Raw genomic sequence first — 24637 nt, 5'->3', positions numbered from 1 at the left:
GAACATCAAAGGTCGACAGGACCGTTGCGGCCTTTGCCTATTTCGGTATGAAAATGGGAGCATATTTCCATGGATTTTGTGACCAGATTACCACCAGCGCTTCACGGGCAGAATACAATTTGGGTGATTGTGGATAGATTGACAAAATCTGCTCATTTTATACCGATGAAAGTTAGCTATCCCTTTGAGTAGGCTAGTAGAGTTGTATATGCGTGAGATTGTGAGAATGCACAGAGTACCGGTATCCATAGTATCAGATCGAGATCCGAGGTTTACTTCTCGATTCTGGATGAGCTTGCAGGAGGCATTGGGGACGAAGCTTACTTTCAGTACAGCGTTCCACCCCCAGACTGATGGATAGTTGGAGAGGATGATTCAAATATTGGAAGATATGTTGCGAGCTTGTGTAGACTTCGGTGGTAGCTGGATACAGTTTATGCCATTGGTAGAGTTCACTTATAACAATAACTTTCAGTCTAGTATCGAGATGGCACCGTTCGAGGCTTTGTATGGTCGGAGGTATCGATCTCCTTTGTTTTGGGATGAGGTTGGTGAACGTCAGGTGTTAGGACCTGAACTTGTGTAGCAGGCGTCTAAGAAGGTGGGTTTGATCAGGGAGAGGATTAGATCAGTTCAAAGTTGGCAGAAAAGTTATGCAGATGTTCGCCACTGTGAGTTAGAGTTCAAAGTGGGAGGTAAGGTATTTCTGTGTATTGTTCCGATGAAAGGGGTGATGAGAGTTGGGAGAAAGGGCAAGTTGAGCTCGAGATAAATCAGACCATTCGAGGTACCTGAGCGAGTGGGTCTGGCAGCCTATAGGATTGCATTACCTCCAACACTTTCGAGGGTCCACGATGTGTTTCACGTATCCATGTTGAGGAAGTACGTGTTGGATCCTTCACATGTTATTAGCTATGATGAGTTGGAAATTGGGGATACTTTAGCGTATGAGGAGATACCTATTCAGGTTCTAGACCGTTAAGTTCGGAAGCTTCGTACCAAAGAGATACCGTTAGTGAAGGTATTGTGGCAGAACCACAAGGTTGAGGAAGCTTCTTAGGAACTGAAAACAGAAATACGCCGGAAGTATCCACAGTTGTTTTGAGCACTTGTACGTGATCCTACTGTGGGTTGGGATAGGTGGTTAGTCGTCGGGAGTGTGTGTGTGTGTGAACTCCTGAGACCGTTGTTTATGTAACCACGGTATTCCTGCACCATAAGTGAGGGTATGTATGTGTATGTGTATAATGGGACTACGTTGTAGTGGTCGCCAATTTCTTGTCGGTAGTTTGTATATGTGTTCGATTGTATGTATGAATGTGGGAATGAGAGATGGCAAATTTCGAGGACGAAATTTTCGTAAGGAGGGGAGATTGTAAGAACCTAAACCGTGAAAACTAGGTTTAAATAAATAAGAGAGGGGCAAATTGGGAAATTGGCAGATTTCGTCGACGAAGCCAGATTTCGTCGACAAGGCCTTTGTTCTTCTCATCGACGAAATTCAGAGACTCATCGACAAGGAGAAGCCGAGGAATCTCGGAAAAAATAGCAATCTCAGATTCGTTGATGAGGCCATCGATTCGTCGACGAAGTCAATGAAAGATTCGTTGACGAAGGCACCATTTCGTCGACGAATTCACCCGTCAAAGGGCTATAAAAGGAAATTTTCATTACTTCTTCACTAAGTAACTTCACATATGTATCTCTCTCTCTCTAAACCTCTCCCTACTCTCTCTCTCTTTAGATTTGTTCGCGGATCATTGATGGAATCGGAAATCTGAAGTTACCATGAGGATCGTGGAAGGATTCTCTACAACTTCTATGGATCGGAATCTCATTTAGAAGATTTTTAGGTTTCGGCGAAAAATCGAGGTAAGGCTCGGTTTTCAATTCTGATCTGGTAGTTTTGTAGGTAACGGTCTTGTGAACATATTCTGTACTGTGATTTGTAAGTTTTGGAACTCGGTTCACTGTTTAGGGGCTTTGGAGTTCGGGATTTTCTTTCGAGGAAAAGGTAAGGGGAACTATGTTTATATTGGTTATTTTTGAAATCGGACTCGGTGGGATTGTGGTCCACGGTCCTGTGTGTGTTTTGGCTACTCATTTAGGGGGATCTAATAGGGAAAATTATGGATTTTTCATTATTATAGTTTTGGGAAAAAGGGAGCGACGGGCTGCATCCCTAGTTTTGATGAAAACCTATGTATATGTTGATTTATACTGCGTGATTGGGATGGTAATGCCTTGACTTGTTTAAACTGTATTTGTTTGGAAAACCATGATTTAGATTACCAAATTGGCGTGATTTGTTTGGTTATATGAGCATGCATGTGTGTGTGATATGTTGAAATGCTAGTAGGAACTAGGTTCCAAAATTGTTCCAGGTACTGAGAGTGTCTGGCTTTATATCTGAGGGCATGTGTTTATCGCCTGCCACGTAGGCAAGAGTGTCTAGCTCTATATCTGAGGGCGTGAGCCTATACCGGCAAATCAGGCCGAAGGGTGTGGATCCACCAGTTAGCGTTAGTACGATGCCATGGGAGTCGGGGACTAGCCATGTGCCAGTGGCGCCGTGCTTCGCAGGTTGGCTGGGCCAACACCGGATTTTTGCAGACCAGCTTCGGGCCGAAGGGTGTGGATCCACCAGTTAACGCCCGTACGACGCCATGGGAGGCGAGGACTAGTCATGTGCCGGTGGCGCCGTGCTTCGCAGGTTGGCTGGGCCAACGCCAGATTGTCGTAGACCAGCTTCGGGCCGAAGGGTGTGACGACATCGGGATTGCTGATCATGTGTGTGTGTGCATGTATGCACTGTGTAAATTAGTACTGGATTGCATTCAACTGCGTTTATGTTACATCATGATAACACTCAAATGTCACACACCGACATAACATGTGTTCTTCCTTACTGAGAGGTGTCTCACCCCTGTTGTACGTATATTTTTACAGGCCCTTTGAGTAACCAGAACTAGCGTCCTGGTGTAGGGAGCGTAGTGGTCGGTGTACTGCGTTAGCGCTTGGGTAAGTGTAAGGATTGTATTTTTGTTGGGTTGCCATTTTGAGATGTACTTGGGCACACGTTTGTACGTTTTGATAGAGCTCTGTTTTACTCTTATATAGACTCTGGTATGGTACTGTAAAGGTTTATAGAATGACCTTTTTCCGCTGCATATATGTTTGTGATTGGATGTGTTTAGGGTGCCTGAGACCCCACGGGGTCAGACCCTCATCCTTTGTACTGTATCTTTGGATGTTTGATTGGATACAGGGACAGATTAGATTACATTTTCATCCTTGCGTCCCATTTCGGGGTTCGGGGCGTGACAACATCTCTCATCTCACAACCCATCTCACATCTCCCAAAGTTTGAATGTGAGACATTCCACATGAAAGTCTCATAGTTCATGTCCCCTAGAAAATAACTCACCTATCATTATCATGGAAATAAAAAAGCAACTAGATTTACACAAAAATGAGGATGTGAACAAAGTATTTGATCATATAAATTGCTTGCACACTCCCCAAAAGATAGCCTTCTCAGTATGGTATCCTCGTCGAGCTATTTTTTCGCAAGACACCCCCCTAGTATCATCACAGCAGTGTGAGCCTTACACCTGACAATTCAAAATAAAAAGTATAGGCGATCAATATATTACATCTTACTAAATTTTGTGTTTATTAGGGGTTGAGAGTTACTTAGATTGCAACCTGTAAAAGGACACTCTACTCTCCAATCCTTTCCGTGGCACCACGACAAGACCCTCTTCTCCGGTTCTCTTATCATTCTCCATCGACTTCCCAATGATTGCTACATGCCTACACAATTTCTTAATATTTTCACCCGTGTAGGTAAGGTAATTTGACACTCCAGCTCCTATAAAATCAAGGTATGATATGAAGGCCTATTTACTAATAGTTTCTACAACACAAATTCATCCAGCATTCTAAATTATTCATCTAAATGACTTACTCTTAAAATGGGTTAATTCATCCGAATGATTTAATAAGTACACTTGAATAACTGACATTTAAATTTTGGCATTCAACCATTGACAGGAATTAACTGCTTTTAGTCCGACAAAAATTTTTCAAATCATCATTTTGCCCCTCTTAAGTTATAATAATAATAATAATAATAATAATAAGAAGAAGAAGAAGAAGAAGAAGGCGGCAGGCGGACCTTCTATGAAATTTCAAAATTTTCAATTTGAGACATTCATATTCAAAAATAAAAATAAATAATCAAATATAAGGAAAGGGCTATGGCAAACTTCAAAAAGAGACTTGAAATTTCAATGGAGAACTTTAAGATTTTTGAAACTCAAGGAAGGTACATGTCTCTGTACCAAACTCGCTCGAGGGGAGGTCAGTGTTTTTTTTTAGCATAATAATAATGAAAATACATACAGAGACAAACACAATCTCCAGCTCTAGCTACTCTCCACCTACCAGTGATGCCACTTTTATTGTCCAGCTGGAAGCTCAAGGTCATTCTGCAACTTAAAAGGGGGGGGGGGGGGGTGGAATTTTGATGATCAATTAGCAAATTTTGACCGTCAATGATCAAATTGCAATTTGATTGTAAGATGAATGGGTGAAACGCTAAAATTAAAATATTAAAATGCAGTTAGGCAGAAATAACTAATATAGAAAATATTATATTGACATGTTAAAAGAGAGAATCAAATTTCTAATGACAAAACTGAGCATCTCTCTCCCTCTCACATCACCATAGATCCGGAGGGACACTACCTGCATATGCCGAGGGTATTCACAATCCAGCTACGACAAGATTTACAAAGTAGCAACAAAAAAATTTCACCAAATTCCACTGTTTCAACCCACCTCTAGGTTGACAAGATCAAGCAGTCTAATTCCACCGCCATGGGGGCAAAGTCTCTTCAAAGTATTGCTGCTCTTGCCATGCTTAACCCAACAAAAAAATAACAGAAGCAGCAAATGAAAAAAGAATCATTGTAGGCCCAAAGTCTGAGGAAACAGGGATCTGCGTTCTTGTGCTATTCCCAGTCAGTGCACTGCCTATTCTCAGAACATATCAGAGATTTGGAACCAGCAACCTCGATTGCTTCAAGTCCAAAACCATCACCAAGAGATCCAAACTCCGATTCATCATCACTGTCAATATTTTTTGGGTTCACCCGGTTCTGATAACTTCTTCGACGGACAAGAAAAACATTGAAGTAGTAGCTCACCAAGTTTTCCCTAGTCTTCCCAGGAAACCACTGAAATGCATTATCCCAAAACCATTTCTCATCTAAGGAAAGGGAATTTAACCTCACCATATCCTTAAACCTCTTTTCTTCTTCCAATGTCCAGGAAAGTGATACTTCCTCGCCCATACGACCAAATCCCAAGTGATAGAATGCCACATGAAGTTCAAGCTTTAGCTTCATCCTCTTCTCAGCAATGTGAAATCTAATGCAGTTGACTGAACCTGGAAGTTGACAGCCACATGTATCTTGCCTACCCTTCCCAATGGGATCTATTTCATTTTTAGCATCATGCCTTTGAGTTTCCATAGGCCAAAATCTGGTGCCCAACCACTTAGAGTCACTCGCAAAAACCTCACCAGTCCATTCTGGAACTTCAGCTTGAAAGAGATGACCCACAAAAACCTGCTGTCTGAGGGGATCATCATCAAATGAACGAGCTATTGCTTTTGTAGCCAATAGCTCAACAGTCACAGGTGCTTCTTCATTAGGAGAATTCTCCAATTCTGCCTTGCAAGGACTTGTTGATGCACTTTCAGTGGCTGAGCATGGCTTGCAACAAGAGCATGAGTGACATTTCTCTAGCAAAGGAAGCCTTTTGCTGCATCTTAGTCCCTCTCTAGACTGCCGATGTTGGACAATACTATCCTCATACATGGAGGGGTGCATCTTCAGCTTCTTCTGCGTAAACAAATTGAATTTTGTTAATCAACATTCCTCTAAACTCATTAATCCTATGCTTGGAAGCTTGGAGTTCAGAACTTAAATAAATAAAGGTGCATGCCCACACCCCTACACACACATTGGAAATCCATGCATACCAACTTCTATTTTTAGCCTCAACTCGTAACAAGTATAGCCCTCAAAAGACCAACTTTAATATAAGTCTTTGGATAGCATCATTAAATTTATCGCAAACCAAATTCTAGCCGTGGCCAATTATTGGAGGACAAGGAACATGGTTACATGGTAAGGACATGAAAAAGTGAAATCCTAAAACTATAGAACAGAACATGGCAAAACATGACAATAAAAAACTATATAAAACTTCAAATATGAAACTTCTAGTACTAACGAAAGGAAAACTTCATTTTACCATAGTCCTTATGTAATAATTTTGTTAGGCCCAAACTACCCTTTGAGTTGTATCCCAAAATTTTATATAACATCCAAAACACCCCCATTAAAGCCTTTGATGATCCTTCCACTCTTTCTTTTTTTTTCCCACTTAAATACATGGCTCTCCAACACTTTCATTTTTTCCGTTAACTCAATCATCCCTCTCTCTCACACTCTCTCCAACATTTTGTCTCCCAGAGAATATCATTTCTTCTTCTCATGTATTTTCATCTCCCCAATTTTCTCTATCTATGGAAGTTCGTTTGCTGTTTTACCAAGCAAGATGTACATTCATGGGACATAGGAGCAAAACTTGAGAAAATACTAGGTACTATCTGGATAATAGATCAGCATCCAGGATGGTGCTATTAACCGATGCATAATATGATAGTTGGTATGGTTCATTTTTCTCCCTAAAATATTCAATGTAAAAATGTAACAACTTGCATAGATGCTTATGAGCTCTAGCCACATTAGGAGACACCCCCGCCCCCCAAAAAAAAAAATTAGGCAGCCAGCCAAGCCAGCAGGCAGCACTCTCTCTCTCTCTACATTTTCCAGGATGAGAGACATGTTACCTTGTAGCTGCATCTTTCAGCCACTGCTCAGTAAATAGGGCTTGCAGAGTACTCATGGCAATGGCAAAATAACGTAAATAAATCACATGGAGAGGTTAATACAGCAAAATTGTGTGAAAGGGGAAGCTTTTTATATTACAGACTGTTCCCAAACAATTTTTTTTTTTTTTCTCCTTTTTAGTGTGCGCACATATTCAGCATGTGCATATGCATTTCTTGACACACCAAATAAATTTATCTAAAAAATCAAGTTTAGATCTTGATGCCGTTAGAGGTATTGAAAGTATTTCTATGTAACAAATATTTTTAGAAATATTTATGTTATTGATAGCCATTATTTATCTCCATGATATCAAATAATTATTCAAAAAACATAGCGATGACCATTTTCATGCACTCCAAAAAAAAATGAGCACTAAGCCACAACACTTCATAGGGGGATAGTATATTTGGACCCTACATGTATATATCCTGTATGGTTAATGTTTATGCATAAATGTATGTATGTATGTAATATGTAGCACGCACTTGTACATCAATAACATAGCATGCCGATTGATATGTGTGTGGAGAATTTAGAAGAATATCATACTATAAAATATCCAAAATTAAAGTATTTAATAAATTAAAATTATGCTCGACTTGTGAAATGTCTAGTCTTTAACAGAATTCAATAAGATGGGAATGCAATAAAATTTGCATAGGGCTATAAAAATTTTGAAAATGCAGTGCAGGCAAAAGTTCGTGTATGAATAAATATTCCGAAGGTAAATTTTTGGAATAGATGTTCCTTGTCTATTCCATGTCATGGATTCCACGCCATTGATCAACCAAATAACTTTTTTTGGTACAAATGATTTTTTTGTTATAGGAATAAAGAATACTCATATACTGTGCCTTGTCTGTAAATTTATTTATTTAATTTTTTAAAATTTAATTTCTCTTATAGTTGAATAATAGTAGTTAATTTTTAAATTTTTTGTGTCATATGCCTATACTTATTTTTTTTCTAACTTCATTGACTTCTTATGATCATAGTCAAATCATAGTAATTTTTTAACTTCTAAAAGTTAAAACTATATAGTGATATTCAGGGTAATGGTTGAAGTAAATGTAGTTAATCTAATCTATGTTAACAATTTACAGTTTTAACACACAGAATATGTTTGACACAAATTTATGCAATCCCACGCAAAGTGTGGGTTAGAGACTAGAATTACTAAAAGAGAATATTCCTTTTTATAGTCATCAGGGTGTGAACAAAAATTGAATTGCTGATTTTACCCTTGTGGCTTTCTAAATTTATGTTTTAATTTCAATTATTCCTTGCATAGTTTAGACTCTTGGAATTCACAACCTTCATCTATTATCTTTTTAATCAATATCAACCAAAATTATGAATTTCATAAAAGAGCAACTCTTGGGATGCCTTGCCAAGTCTACAAATAACTGCCCTTTGATCCTACAAGCTAGGTATGCTAAGAAATACAACTTGGCTCAAGCAAGCAAGCTAATCATTTGTAGATGCTATTTTTCCTATACAAAGAAACTAGGATTTGAAAAAGGTCCTGATTGAAAAAGATAGTAATCATGTCAAGCATGCAAGCAAAAGAATTCAGATGGAAACAAATGAAACATATAGAATTTGTTATGTGATTGTGATGGTTTTCACTTCTTTTTCAATCTAACTTGCCCATTGTTGGGTTTCCTTTTTGTGATAATAAAAGTTTTGCAAATTTCTCCTTCTCTATTGCATTGGAGCTTTTTAGTGACAATTGTGTTAAAAACTTAAAATTAACTTTGATGGGTTGATTTTCATTTTCCCAAGGCATCAGAGGCAGATCTAGGATTTTGGGGAAGGGGGCCAACACTTTTTCTTTGTCTATAGGAGGCATGCTAGGTTTGGACTACAGAGCAGTCCATCTCCCTTCCCATGCCATCCCAATTTACAAACCCAAGACCTCCAACATGGAAATCCCAACTCCAAGCACTAATCATTTACGCCTTAGGGAAAAAAGAGGGGGAAGACATCCAGCAACCCACTCCCCCCCGGTGGGGTGTGAGAGGGGGGATAGGAATGGTACTGGATTTACTAAAAAATTTGGAACATCTAATATTCTGTTGCTCTCACATTTTATTGTAACGTGATGAATTTTGGGGTAAGCCAGAAGACCTTTATATTAAAAATTATAGTATTAATTTATTTATTAAAATATAAATTTGATTTCATTTAATAAATATTCTTAACTCATATTAACTTTATACTTGTTTTTTTGCAGTATCGTAGAGATACTTCTCCTTATGAAACTGTTGATTGACTCAGTGCCTAAACATAATAACATAAAAAATTCATTATATCCAAAAACAAAACATATGAATTGTATGTATAATATACACAAAAATTAACATGTCTATACAATAAAAATAAAATAAAATAGATTCATTAAATGATTATCGAAACCAAATTATTATCGAAAGATAGCTATATCAATGTTAGAACCAACTTCCGTAGCCCAATTTTTTAGGAGTAAAACGAAAGACAAATGTTTTACTAAAAATGTCCTTTATTAAGCGTGTTTTTTATTTACCTTATTGTGATGTTGTTCCAATATGTTTTGAGAGAATTTGTAGAAGTATGAAAGTTTGGTCCCTTGGTAAAATGGGAAGTTCAAGAAAATCATATTTTTGAGGTTTGGTGAACAGATTTAGTTTTTTTTTTTTTTTTTATAGCAAGGATTTTAGTTTTATTATTTTATGCAATAAAAAAGAGAGAGATATTTTAAACATATATATGTATATATACATTTTTTTCTAGTGGATTTTACAACATATAATTATTATGTCTATGTCTAAAGCTCCTTGAAGGATTGAAGAAGATTTAAATAAGTGTTTTGAGTACCAACCAACTGCCTGAAAAGGAAGTGTCAAAATTAAAAGAATATTCTAAAATTGTGGATATGATAATGCATTGTCAAATATGTGTATGAGCATCTATGGAAATGTAGAACCTCTACAAAATCATATGGGAGAGCCTACAACCAAGATGAACCTAATGGTCCGTGCTCTCAAGAATGACAATTCTATGTACTTGAGTGGGAATGCCAAGTTGTCATTGTGTAACAAGTACAATGAAATCCAAATTGACAGGTGTTCGATTGATACTTGAGCAAATTTGAAGGCAGGGATCAAGACCGAATTTTTCCTAAGAATGTTTACTTCAAGATCTTAAGCACACTATAATAGCAAGAGAATATGTAAAACACTTCTCTTCTTTGATGTGAATATTTGAGACATGTTAGAGAAAGATAAGTTGTTCTATTTCCTTGAAGGTTCAAAACTATGGGCAAGGGTCAAACTTCATCAACAAAGAGTTCGAGACTCACTTATTACACAGGTTACAACAAAACATTTGACCAACTAAGCTAGAGAGAATTTCTCCACGACTAAGGAGAGTGCTGTCAGTTAGGGGTGTACAAAAATTACTGAAAAACCAAAAATGACACCAAAACCAAAATGAATCATAAGCGATTTGGTTTTTCAGTATTTAGTTTCAATTTCGGTTTGGGATTTCCAAAATTTTCGGCTTCAATTTTGTTTTCGATTTTCTAGACCTAATCAAATTGAAAAACCAATTTAAATATTAATTATATATATTAATCAATAATTATATATGTGTGTGTTAAAATATGATTAGTCCACAGTCCCAAGTATAGTAGGGGTGGGGTACACTGGAATATTAACCCATGTAAATTTTGGAAGAAACCATTATGGTTTGTCTTCTACTTCTCACTTCTCACTTCTCACTTCTCATTCTCAAATCCAAATTACAATTAAGGATATAGCCATTTAGGGTTTCTTCGACATTGCTTATACCTCCCCACCCGCTGTGCCGCCGCCCTGCCACAAGCCCCCAACCTTGCAACCCTTGCCAACCTAGTAGGCTAGCAGCCTCGACTGCCTCATCTCCATCTCCATTGACCAACCAACACACCATCGTGAATGCCTCATTAGCTACACAAAGGATTGGAGGCCATTGACGAGGTTGGCTTCTTCATATATGTGGTGTGTCCTCCAAGGATGCCTCCGCTGATCTCCTCAGCACTCTAACCGCTTGCCTCCTCCAATTGATCTGCAAATGCTACACTCAACCCGACGATGTGGGCCAGCTCCATAGGACTTTGCTGGTTTGATTCGTCAATTTGAGTTTGAAATTTGAATGGTTCGCCCAGAGGTTTCTTGAGTTCTCCTGGCTTTGTTGGAGTTATCAAGTGAATTTGAATGCGAAAATGGATCTGTTTGGTTGCTAAGAAAACATGGGAGAACAAAAGAATCACTTAATATAAAAATTTTAAAAAAAAAAAAAAACCATAACTGAATCACCCAATGTTCAGTTCTCTAAGGAATAGCAAGTTTGGTTTGGTTCGATTTTGGTTCCCCTCAATTAAAAAACACAATTTTTGGTTCCTGCCATAACCGAACTGAAGTGAATTGATTTCAACCCTAATGTCTGTCAAAAACATTCAACTCAAGAAGTGCAAACCCAAGAGTAGGGGAACCAAACCCAAAAGGAAGCACCCTATCTCGCCCTCCACAAATCCAATGGCAAAGGCAAGATTGCTTGTTTCATATTGTAGAGTTGCTAATTTCCTTCACTAAAGTCAACGCTCAATACCTTGCACCCTGAGGATGGATGCAATGCGATTACTTAATGCATTGGTGAGGAAGACACAAGAACCCAAAGTTGCTCAAACTAAAGGATATTTAATGTTTGTGGATATAGATCAATGGGATGAGCACCTGTGCTATGGTCAATACATGACTACCTACAATTTTGACTCAAAGAGTGAAGCACAAAGACTCAATTTCAAGTTAGACAAAGACTCACAAAGCATGAAAGCGTTTAATTATGTAACCCAGCATATAGGGGGTAGCCAAGTAGGTGACTGTGAAGCAAGTTAACGGAAGGGATATACAATCGCTGCTATTTCAATGAATGATTTTCAAGTGATATTTGGAATGGGATTCTTATGAGAGACTAGAGTGTTCCTGGATGTTGTTTGTCGGTTCCCTTTGCCAACTAGACAAAGAAAGGAAACAATAAGAAATTGCTCTAGTCATGCAACTCAAGAAGGGATTGAAAAAGGTGAACTTAAATATGTAGCCTTAATGGTCGATGAATATATAGGACAAGGGTTGGTACCTACTCCATCCAAGATATGTTAAAGGAGTACCAAGCTATGATGTTGGATAACTTACTCACAACTGTGCTCTGCAACAATGTGGAGAGCATGAGATCGAGTTGTTATCAAGGGGGAGGACACCTGCTAAAGAATCATAATACTAGGTAGCACCCTAGAGTTTGTAGAATTACGCAAATAGCTTGATGAGTTATTGGAAGTGGGTTACATGCAACATTCTAAAGCATGTTTAAAGCACTGGTATTGTTTCAAAAGAAAAATGATGGAAACATGCACCGTGTGGATCATCGAGCACTCAACAAAGTGATTATATGCAACAAGTATATTCCATTCAACTAATTTCTATCAGCTATCATGCCAAGTACTTCACCAAAGATAGAAGATGAGTTGAAGACTGCTTGCATAACGCAGTAATGGGCTTATGAGTTCTTCATGATGCATTTCGGGTTGAACAATACGCCAACGATTTTCTGCACATTGATGAATCAAGTGTTTCATGACTAACTCAACAAGTTTGTTGTAGTATACCTTCACAATATTGTTGTCTACAACAATACTCTAGAAGAACATTAAGTGCATGGAAGATGTTTGATAAGTTGAAGAGGAACGGCCTATATGTGACGAAGATAATTGCTCTTTTACTCAAAAAGAAAATCAAATTCCTTAGTTGTGTGATTGACCAAGGTTGTATCCGGATAGATATAGAGAACATCAAAGCTATTCAAAATTGGAAGGTCTAAACAACAATCAAGAAGATGTGTTCCTTTCTTGGATCGCCAACCACTATCGCCAGTCCATTGAGAGGAACTCAAGGAGGACTACGCCACTCGTCGATGTCCTAAAGGGTCATAGGTGGAACTAGATATTGGAATCTCAAGGAGCCTGGGATAACTTGAAAGGAGGGATCCGATACTAAATCTTCTGAATATCATAAAACCCTTCAAGCTATAGACACATGCATCTGACTATGCTCTCAAGTCTCAGTGAAGTCTTGTTACATGAGGAGCATCCTATTGTGTATAAGAGCCACAAACATACTAAAGCTAAGTGGAAATACACAGCTTGAGAGGAAGGGATGCGACAGTGATTCATCGTCATTGAGTATGGCTGACATTACATGGGGACTAAGTTCATGGTGAAGACATATAACTCGGGCTCAAGACCATTTCTTTACACAACCAAAGTTATCCCCAAGTAGGCTTATTGGCTAGAATGCCAACCAGAGCTTGACTTCTTCGAAAACAAGGTTGGGCAAATGAATCAAATTTCAAACACACTAAGAAAATGAAACCCAAGCTTGCGGCCCTACAACTCATAACACATTTAACAGTAAGTAATGTTACCATGACAATGCACGGGCGCATCAAGGAAAACCTTGTCAAAGATCTAGTTCTCCAAAACCTCGTGCAACTTACTGTCATGGTTTTAAATTGTGGTAGCGGGTATTGTAATGTAATGGCAATGTGTGTAACAGGAAGCAAGAGTAGCGAATGTTACATAACGAGAAGCGGGTGTAACAACCATAAATTTTTTTCAACCACATACAACCTTGTGCATATTAGTGTATTTGCATGTTTTAAGAGTTTTAGAATATTCTGGATCCTTTAGTTCAACTAATTAAGTTGTTTGGTAAGAGCAAGAATATACATTTGTTTCAAACCACCATCGATAGAAAATTAGGTTTGTGTGTGTGTATTTATGCCTTCTCATTATTCTCATGCATGATAAATTCTTATGTGTGATAAATTAATTAATAAAATAAAATACATTATACACTCGATTAATCTATTAGACACACAAGACATACAAATAATAAGAACATACAATAACTAGAAAACAAAAGAATTTTGAAGTTGAAAAATATAGAACATAAATATCATAATCAAATTGCTAATATTAATAAAATATTTTCATAACAAGCTAGTATTTTCAAATTGTGTATTAATGCATCTCTTGTAAGTATTTAAAAAAAATAGTAAATTTTGTATCATTCTCATCCTCATTATAATCTTTTCCCCCTCTCACGACATAGTATATTGATAATGATTTATGAAAGGGAGGGAAATATAAAAGTGAAAAAAAAATAAAAAATAAATAATTTTTTTGGTATAACAGTTTTGTAGCGGTTATACAATGGCTTTAGTGACCTTTACGTAACAACCAAAGTCCATAACGGCTGCTACATCAGTGATTTTTCTTCCCATCAATTTCACGGTGTGTAACAGTATCGAGAAACTAAAAAACCGTTACATAATGGTCGCGGCCAATATTTAAAACCATTGTAACTTACTGTTGATGCATGGAAACAGACTGTTTGTTCCTTAAGAAAGTGACCTCCAATATGCAGTGTTATAGGAGTGTCATGACACCATGTAAGCAGGCCACCCAATATGGCACTGGATTTTGGTGTAATTGAAGCAGAAGTATTATATAGGCCACACAGGCAAGGTGAGGCGATTGAGTAAACCTAGACCTGTCTCACTTACCACCATGACAAGGTTGGGCAGAAAAAAAAATTGGGTTGAAGCCTCTTCAAGCCCTAACAAGACCACAAGAAAGTATAAAACTTGACTTCATAATTAACCTACCTAGAGCCAGGTACATGGGGTCTACATTGGTGGTTACAGTTTTTGAAGTATTGCACTACCAAAGAAACAGAGCACTTGTTTTTCAAGCATATTATCAAGTGTTGGGTTTTCCCAAGACATCATTAGTAATCAAATCACAAGGTTCAGAGGAAATTTGTGCTAAAAAATTTTTAAAACCTTAGTTCACAACTTGACATCTCTTTGAGCTATCATCCGCAGATTGATGGCCAGACAAAGAACAAGTCATTACTTGTGCCATTTCGTCATGCAAAACTAGAAGAAGTAGGTCCACTCCAAAAGAGCTCAACAATTAATAAGAATCATTTTGAGTTATTATAGGCTAACATTCGCTATTATCTCACACAGGAAAGAGTCCATGAGTGTACATCTTCACAAAGGAATGGAAACAAAATGCAAAAATTGCCCAAGCCTACTTGAAGAAGCAAATGGAGATGTGGGCACATCAAGGAAAAAGACTTTTGCACATCAATATGGGAGACTTGGTTCTTGTTAAACTCCATCCAGAACAGATGAAATCACTATGCGGATTGAGGTAAGAGACTACTTCACAACTATAAAGGACTAGTCCCCATATTGACCAAAGTCAAGGTCTTTTACAAGGTTGATCTCCTAGCCTAAATGAAGGTGCATCATGTGTTTTGCATCAGCTACCTCAAGCCATTCATTGTCAAGAGTGAAGATCCAGAAGATATTAGTCAACTAGCACCGTTGAGACCTTACAACATGATAGACAAGAACTTGACAAGATCCTCACAAAAGGAGAGTTGGCATCATCAAGGCAACAACAACATGAATTCTTAGTGAAGTGGAAGGGTTTTGGAGATGAAGAAAACAACTATATGTTAATGGAAGACATGTAACCTCGTAAATGGAGTTGAAGAGTACTTTGCGTCAAAGTCTATAAGGACATCAATCATATAAGTGGAGAAGAATGCCACAAACCAAGCTTGCTCAAGGCTCTTGCCTGTGATCACTTGCCTTGTGAACGCTCAGGGGTTAATCATCATCTAATAGTTAGTGTAGAATTTATCCTTTGGATAGAGTAATGCCCAAGTGAAAAGGGGGAATATGGCTCATGAGTCTCATTGATGGTTCATAGTGCCAGTTTGAGTGTAGAAAAATTTTAAAAGGAGTGTGAATGTTCTTCAATAATTGTATAACACTATACTCACTAGCATTTGTAAAGTATTTAGTCTACTTGTATACTCTTCTATCAGATTGATAGATCTTAATGCCAATTTGAGATTAGCGCAGAAAACTCTTTATGAGAGGGTGATCGTTCACCAATAATTGTATAACTCGCTAGCATTTGTAAAGTATTTAGCCTACTTGCCTCCCTCACCAAACACGCGTTGCCTGCAGAGGTGTAGCAATATAAATTGGCATTACTTTATGGTTTACCACTTAACTTGTGTTTACTTTCACACTTGCTTACTGCTTCCGCATAATTTGTATTTGATGGTTGTGAACTTGTTCATGTGGTGAATCTGCAATTTACTTTCGGCTGACAAGTTAAATTACATGCTGCAACTAGTACCACATGGCCCTTTACATGGTGTGAAGTGTTCAGCTTATGACGCAAAGGAATGGAGGAAAAATAAATGAAAGGTTTTGAAGGATGAGAAATAAAAAACAAAAACTAATAATAACTTAACTCCATTTATTTGTAATGCTATATTTGACAATATAATAATAATTGTCATATATATTTTTTATAGCAAAAGAAGATGACTTTATCAGAGAGAAGAATGTGCACGAAGGAGAACAAAAAAATCCTCTGAAACAGAAGAAAAAAGAGAAAATAAAAATAAAACAAAACTCAAACAATCCGACTAACAAAACCAACCAATCCCATTCGGCATCCAAAAACCTCACTCCTTTTTATAACAACCAGCAGAAGAGCACCAGAGCAAGGGCGGAGACCAAATAATGAATCTTCTCCTACAACAAAGATTCGTGCAGATTTTTTTTGTACATAAATATAAGAGCATTTCTTTGAATCCACAAACCCTACAGAACTGCAAAAACTGCACACATCCACAAAGCATGAGCATCCTTCCTTTACCAACACCAGCAAAACAAGTGACCAACAAATCCTCCACCGACTTCATACAAACTCATTCCTCTTAAAAGACCAAAAAGCTTACTCTATATATGCCAAGCAAACAATTAGTGCAAAAAACAAATGAGACGCTGTTTCCGAACTATCATGACAAAGAAAACATATATCAGGAGAAAGTGCCTTTGAAGGTCTTCTACTCTGCAATAGATTGTTGGTGTTCACTCTATTATGAACAACCAACAAATAAAAGCCTTGGCCTTTGAGGGAACTTTGACCTTCCAAATAATTCTATGAAACTGAGAGGAAATATTAGAATAAATCAGGCAGTTACAAAAAGATTTGCAAGAATAAGCACCCCAAAGAGTCTAAAGACCAAGAACACCTATCCACCCCAAATGAAGGACAAGTAGTCCCCAATAACATCAACAAGGAAGACAACTCCTCTGCCTCTCCATCATTAAGAGTTTAAGTCCCAAGAAAATAAACGACCTTCAGAAATCAGAAAGAAGGAAATAACCTCATTATTACCTAAACTCCAACAATAAAGATGAGGAAAAGAATATAAGAAAATAATGGTAATATTATTTATTATTATATACAAAGCTTATATCTTCAGTTCAACCACCAGTTTGACCGATTGGTCCAACCAACCAAGTGACTTCACTGGGTTGGTAACCAGTCTGAGATTAAAAACCATGGTAATGGTAAAGAGTTTGGATAGCGATAAAATATTTTTGTAGAATTAGGATTTTGGTGCAGCTAAAATTATGAAGTTTATAAAGATGAATCAGTGAATCGCCCTAGGAAAAAAGGCAAGAGCCAAAAACTGTGGGTTCAGGTACTGAATGCTTTAAATATAAGTAGGTAAATGACAGTGGAATTGCAAAACAATAGTCATTACCATTTCAAAACCTGGACCAGACTGGACCAGACTGGCTGATCTGAGCAAGTTGGAGACCGGAACCAGTCACTTTCCCAGTTCGGGTGATCCCATTAAACCAGTTTTGAGACCAACCGGGGTCAACCAAATCTGAACTAGGTAACCTGGACTAAACTGGCTGCACCCATTGAACTGGGTGGATCGACCCAGCTCTCATTAACAAGGTAAAAAAGATGGGCATTTTGCATGAATTGAACCCAGGTCCATTGCCAATGAAGAGGCGCACTGCCAATGAGCCAACAATCACCTCGTAAACTATTTCTCAACAACTATTACATTAATATTCCCCTTACATCTATCCATGCTTCCATTACCATTACAACACAACTTATAGATTTTTATTAATGGGAGTCCAAACTCTTCCTTTCTGCTTTCAATATTTTTTTGACTCCAAATGTGATATTTTACTATTTAATTAAATTTCAAACTATTTTTATAAAATAAAAATTTATAAAGTTTATCTTTATTTTTTAGTACTTATAGATCATCATCATCATTATTATTTATATATATGCTGACATCACCAGTTCAACCACCAATAACTGGTCCAAGTAAACCAGTGGCTTCACCGGGTTGGTCACCGATCCAGGTTTTAAAACCATAGTACTTACTCAACGAAAAAAGATGTATGCCTAGCTAAGCTCAGACGAGCAGGAAATTTCAAAATTTTCAGAAATATTTTATTTTCAATATCCTATCCTGACTGCCTTTCCTTTTCCCATCATTGTGAACATAATGCTTATGCAACAAACAATGTGCATGAGTGATGCATATTATTTTATACATCATCAAACATTGATGTAAATGTTGACGAAAACATATTGTTATAATAATATAAAAACAATAATTATTATTATTATAACAATAATTTTATTATTACTACTACTACTACTACTTCTACTACTACTACCACCACCACCGCCACCATAACAATAAAGTTATTATAATTTTATACAAAAAGAAAAGAACTTTTATTAAAGAAGAAAGAACATACAAAATGGAGGATAAGGAATCCTCCTATGGAGACAAGAAAATTAAAAAAGAATACAATCAAAAAAGTAAAGCCAGACAGTTTCATTATAAATTCGAATTTAGAGCAACCATCTGCAGAAGCCCATTGCGAAGTCATATAATAAATCCTATCCTAGAGCAAAGAACATGTTATCCACCTCCCCATAAAGATACGAGCATTCCTGTCCAACCAAATACCCCACACAATAGAAACAACCCGGCACCTCCACAAAGCCGAATCATCTCTACTCGTACCGAAACCTGTATAGGAAATAGCCAACAAATCCTCAACCGATTCAGGACAAACCTAATCCTCCCCAACCTAATCAAAAAACTTATTCCAAATCCTCCAAGGAAAAAAAATGCAAAAAAGATGATAGCTGATTCAGGACAAAACTAATTCTCTCCAAACAAATCAAAACACTTATTCCAAATCCTCCAAGAGAAAGAATGCAAAAAAAAGATACAAGAAAATTTTAAACTTTCAAACATAAAGAACACACCCAAATACGAAGCCCTTGAAGGCCTCCTACTCTATAACAGATTGCTATTGTTAACTCTATTAAGAACAATCAGCCACAAAAAGCCTTAATCTTAGAAGGGGTTATGGCATTCCAAATACTATGACAAAGCGCCTCCCCCTCCCCCCCGAAGAATCTAAAATCCAGAAACAATAATAATAATAATTTATCATCATCTTCCTCCCTATAAAGATACAAGAACAGCAACCAACCCCCCCCCCCCTACCCCACAACGGGGTCGAACCATCTCTATACAAACTAACTTCCCTTCAAATAAACCAAACAACTTACTCCAAACTCCCCAAGGAAAAGAAAATTGCAGAAAAATATTAGAATCATATTCTATATTGTCAAAACAGAAAGAACACACCTCCAAAAACAAAGCCTTTTGAAGGCCTCCTATTCTGCAACATATTGTTGGTGTTAACTCCATTAAGAACAACCAACCAAATAAAAACTTCAACCTTAAGAGGGGAACTTTGGCCTTCCACATACTATGATGAAGCAAAAAGACATATTTTCTGAAATTAAATGCTCAAAATAAGATTTACAAGAATAAGATTCTGCAACATATCGTTGTTTGTGCTTTCTATAGACATCATTTGTTTAGGGCCTGTTTAGTATCATTGTTATTTTAGGGTCTGTCTAGTATCATTATTGTTTTCTGTTTTCTATTTCTGTTTCTCCACAATGAAAAAAAAAATTTATAAAAAAGTATTTATTTCTATTGTCAATTTTTTGTTTCTGTTGTCGATGTTCAGCTTTTTCCAAAAAACTGAAAACCAGATTTTATGGTTTTTCGTTGTTTTGGCAACCTGTTGCCAGAAATTTTAATATCCAAAAATAATTTGTTTGGATTTAATTATTCATTCTATACACTTTTAAATTAAATGATAATATGAATTTAAATGATCATATGAATTTAAATATAATTAAAAGAAAAATTAAAAATTTCAAAAATAATAATACAACCAATTACAAAATATTTTCACTATTTTTCAATTGTCATGTTCAATAAATTTTTTTATTGTAAAGTAAATTTTGAAAGCAAAGCAATTAAGTAAAATAATTATAATAAATTTTATTTTTATTATAGTAATTTTTTAATGTGTATTATTTGTAATTTTATTCTTTTAATCATATTTTTATAATATTTTGATTTAAAGATGAAAATAAGCATTTTTAACAAAATTTTTATTTATATTAATTTCATAATTGTTAACCAAACAAGTTGTTGGTTTTCAGTTTTCAGTTTTTGTTTCTAGTTTTTGGTATTCGTTTCTAGTTTTCATTTCCCTAGTTTTTTACAATGATACCAAACAGCCCCTTATGTTTTCTATTTTTGTTCCTGCACTGTGTAAAAATAGATTATAAAAATATGTTTGTTTATGTTGTCAGTTTTCTGTTACAATTGTCAGTTTTCGGCTGTTTGGGAAAAAACTAAAAGCCAAATTTTATGGCTTTCAATTGTTTTGGCAATTTTAATATCCATAAATAGTTCTTTACGATTAAATCATTCATTTTATACACTGTTGAATTAAAATTAAAAAAAATGATCATATGAATTTAAATATAATTAAAATTAAAATATATATAAATTTCAAAAAATAATAATAAAGCCAACTACAATATAATCTTACTATTTTTCAAGTATCATGGCCAATAAATTTTTTGTTGTCAAGTAAAATTTGAAAGTATAACAATTAAATAAATTATTATAATAATTTTTATTTTTATTATAGTATTTTTTAAATGTATATTATTTTTCAATTTTATTATTTTATTCATATTCTTATAATTTATTTGATTTAAAGATGAAAATGAGCTTTTTTAATTAACTTTTTAATTTGTTATAGCTTTATAAATATTAATCAGACTTACTAGTTTCTGATTTTTAGTTCCTATTTCTAGTGTTTGGTTTTTTTTTTCAGTTTTTGTTTCTATAATATTTGAAAGTGATATCAAAGCCCCTTAATGTGTAACGTGTTTGACCATCAAACTTCAAGCACTAAAATATAATCCTCCATCCAAGAAGCAATAATTCAGGTTACAAAATGTTGTTTCAAATTTCAACTGTGCCCTTAGTACTGACCCCTATTCATGCATTTTTTTTACTATCATTATTGATCACCCCTTCCACGCATTGAACTTAGAGAGTATATTGCATGTTTTAGATTATTAAGGATAAGAGGGTTTAAATGGACTAGTGAAAAATAGAGGATAACATACAAATAGTAGTGAGTGTGCTAATCAAACCCCTAAAAAGTGTATCTGCCCAAGTGCACTGTGGTAACTATGAGTTTAACCAAACATCCAGCCTTTGCCACACAGGCAAATTGCTGGCCACTTCCCACCCAACATTCCTCTGCTTCCATCTCACCCACCCCAACTCCCTGGGTGCACAGAAAGCAACATCCTACTGGAATCGAATCCATGACCTTGGCCCTAACACCACCTTTTGGGCTATGCACTTACTGCAACACCTAAAGCTATGGCAATAGTAAAGAGTGCTACTCAAAACTCTTATAGCATACAGCAACTCAAGTGAGAGGATTTGACTGTGACCCACACACTGGACCTGTGCCCCATTAACAGATCGCTGGCCAGACCTTGAGCATCGATGATAACAATGAAATAAATAATATATATAAAAAACAAACAAATCGGAGGTTCTGAAGAGGATCATATGCAGAAAAAAGACAAGGCTTTCAAAAGAATAGAAGGGATAATTTGTTTGGCCGACATATGTATGTTGACCCCTCTTCTAGTCATAACGTGCAAAATTGATTAAAAAAGAAGGAAAAAAAAAATTGCAGGTTACAAATCATGCAAGCGTTCATTTCCATGGGATATCACAGATTTAATAAGGTGTTTATTGTGTCCGCATTTGTTGACATTTTTCCATGCATTTCCTGCAATGTATCAATATATATTTTAACTACCATCAGATTTTATTCACAGGCAAAACACATCTTAGTCTTCTACAGTTCGAACTTAAAATAATCTTAGCAGAATCCTATCGGCCATGAATATCAGCTCCCATTGATTTGACCAAATCATCTGAAGCATATTTGGGTAGCATGTTAACAAGATGGGCAAGGCTTATCTTTAAAGAGATAGGAATAATGAAGCACTATGTTGAAATAATTCATGGCTTTAAATATGTTAAGGAAAACAGGTAATGGAATTTAAACCCAGTTTAATAAATCCATCCAGCTAGAAGCACACTCATATAAATTTATCAATAACATTGATTTGCACGTGAAAATTGGCATAACTGGGCTCTTGGAAAATGCAAAAAATTTAGCTGAGATAAACATTAAGTAGTTTAATTATACCTGAATAATAGCCCATATCCAAGATTCATAGATTAATGGGCGGAAAAAACAAGAGAATGAGAATGAAAAATGACATGTACCTGCATAAGAGACCGTTCCGCATTTGAATCAACATGCCTCTTCAGCAACAGAGCATCCCGTGCCAAAAGAGCCTGGGCCCAGAATTCCTTTCTTCCCTGACCCTTGCACGCTGGATCTTCCAGCATCCCAATAGGTGGGTCAGTGGGATGCTTTGCCGTCTGGATGATCCAGTTCAGCATTCCTGATAAAGAATCTCGTTTTCTCTTCCGAGAAGAGAGATTTTTCATAGCAACAGTTGGTTCCAAGATCACTACATCATCACTGTCATCACAAATTTTTTCATCATCATCATTAGGACTTTTTCCATCACCGCACTGCATCTTGCACATGTTTCCCAAGGCCAACATGTGCATTTTACTCTTCTGAGTATCTAAATCATCGATGCTCCTGTGAATTTTAACGGGTTCCAAACGAATGAGTTTATCATTTTTTGGCTTACAACCTACCCCATCAGTTAAAAAATCTCGGGACTCTGTCTTCAACCCCAAAGAGAACACACCCAAACTCCTACCATATGTACACTGCCCATTCCCTAAACTCTTATCACTATAGTGTCTTAACCATTGATCTAACTGAAACAAATACTTATAATAAATCAATCTTACTGATGCCCCAACTCCAAGATCCAATCCACAATCCTCCAACAACAAAGCCCACTCATTATTCTTTGATACAGAATCATATCCACCTCTTTTCCTCGCATCCCAAAACAATTTGAACAAGTCCACAGCCCGACCATCGCCAAGCATTACCGGACTAGGCCGAATACATTCTTTACGAACAACTTCTTTCAAAAAAACCGAAAGAATCTGATCAAACAAGCATCGAAGCTTGTCATAGCAATTACCTGTACCGCCTTCAACCGAAGAATCAATATCAAGGCAAAACCCAATGCTCCGAAATGTCCGAATAATCTCCACACAATCTAAAGCAGACCCATTTGTCAAAATTGGCCATCCTGCCATTAACTTCGTTTGGTTCCTATTCTAATAACTTCTGCTCGTGGGTTTCGAACTATTGACGAAATGAAGCAATATCGACAAAGAACGCAGAACAAACTTTCGATATTAGGGCATAGGAAGTGCGACCGTGTGCCCTGACATCTAAAGAATTACCTCATTGCTTTGGTTTCGTGCTTTCTTCTTTCTTTTGCCTTGCAAGCTGCGTCTCCTTGAGCTGCAGAGCGACAAAGGGACCAAGGATGTAAGTGAAGGCAATCAAATAATGGATCGAGTTCCGCGTTAAGAAATTGATCAGTAGCTGCCAAGAGCGTGTGTGTGTGCGTGCGTGTGTGTGTGTGTGTGTGTGTGTGTGAGAGAGAGAGAGAGCGAGAGAGAGAGAGAAGGCGTGATTAGGAGGATTAACTCATGAACAGTCTCACCACTCACCAGGGGAAGATTAAAGATCAAATCTTGGTGAGAAAATTTTAGTCCGCACAGAGAACAAAACATATCTCAACCAGGTGAAAGCCCAAACCCTAGGAAATGTTTCTTTTTGGGGGCAATTTTGATTATGAGTATGCATAGAGTAGTAATGAAAATTATTTACCTTGGTGGAAGAAAAGTTTGTTTAGAAAGAGGGTGACGTAAGATTTTCAATTCCTTGTGTCAGCAATTAGATAAATAAAACCTCCATAAAATCTTATTTACTTGTAAAGAGTCTTCTTTTTTTTTCACGCCACCCAAACAATACTTTTGCCCTTATCAATCCGCAATATAAAAATTATGATTTGCTTTATCATTTTTAAAAATTATTAGCATGTGCTGCTATTGTGATGGTAGTATAAATGAATTTGAGTATTGATGTGTAATGATTTGATTGGAGGTGATTGTAGATGCATAATTAATTTTGATTTAGGGTCCTTTTAAGATTAGGAAAATATTAATGAAAGGAAAGAAAATTAGGAAGAATTCTATTTTTTCATATTTGATTATCAAGAAAAGTAAAAT

At 36.5% G+C, this 24637-nt stretch overlaps 1 protein-coding gene across 2 annotated transcripts; it reads right to left on the bottom strand.

Annotated features, from left to right (window-relative positions):
- Positions 1 to 4638: 4638 nt before the first annotated feature.
- Positions 4639 to 24205, bottom strand: LOC131164409 (AT-rich interactive domain-containing protein 2). 2 transcript variants are annotated; one of them, XM_058121569.1, is made up of 3 exons: positions 24077 to 24205; positions 22688 to 23864; positions 4639 to 5912 (listed from the first exon to the last, which is right to left on the bottom strand). In XM_058121569.1, exons 2-3 carry the CDS (start codon positions 23651 to 23653, stop codon positions 5019 to 5021), a joined length of 1860 nt encoding a protein of 619 aa, XP_057977552.1. In that variant the 5' UTR covers positions 23654 to 23864; positions 24077 to 24205; the 3' UTR covers positions 4639 to 5018. The 2 variants fall into 2 exon arrangements, with proteins under 2 accessions (XP_057977552.1, XP_057977553.1); XM_058121570.1 differs by having other exon boundaries at positions 22688 to 24184.
- Positions 24206 to 24637: the final 432 nt, after the last annotated feature.

Source organism: Malania oleifera, chromosome 9 (genome assembly GCF_029873635.1).
Source record: "Malania oleifera isolate guangnan ecotype guangnan chromosome 9, ASM2987363v1, whole genome shotgun sequence".
In the NCBI taxonomy this organism is placed as follows: domain Eukaryota; kingdom Viridiplantae; phylum Streptophyta; class Magnoliopsida; order Santalales; family Ximeniaceae; genus Malania; species Malania oleifera.
The sequence above is the reverse complement of the archived record's forward strand: the minus strand, read 5'-3'. Positions and strand labels throughout refer to the sequence as shown.

Excerpts from the sequence above, each read along its gene's own strand:
- LOC131164409 (XM_058121569.1), bottom strand. The coding sequence starts at position 23,653 with ATGGCAGGATGGCCAATTTTGACAAATGGGTCTGCTTTAGATTGTGTG. Across the intron at positions 5,913-22,687 it reads CGGAACGGTCTCTTATGCAG|AAGAAGCTGAAGATGCACCC; the intron begins GTACATGTCATT and ends TTGTTTACGCAG.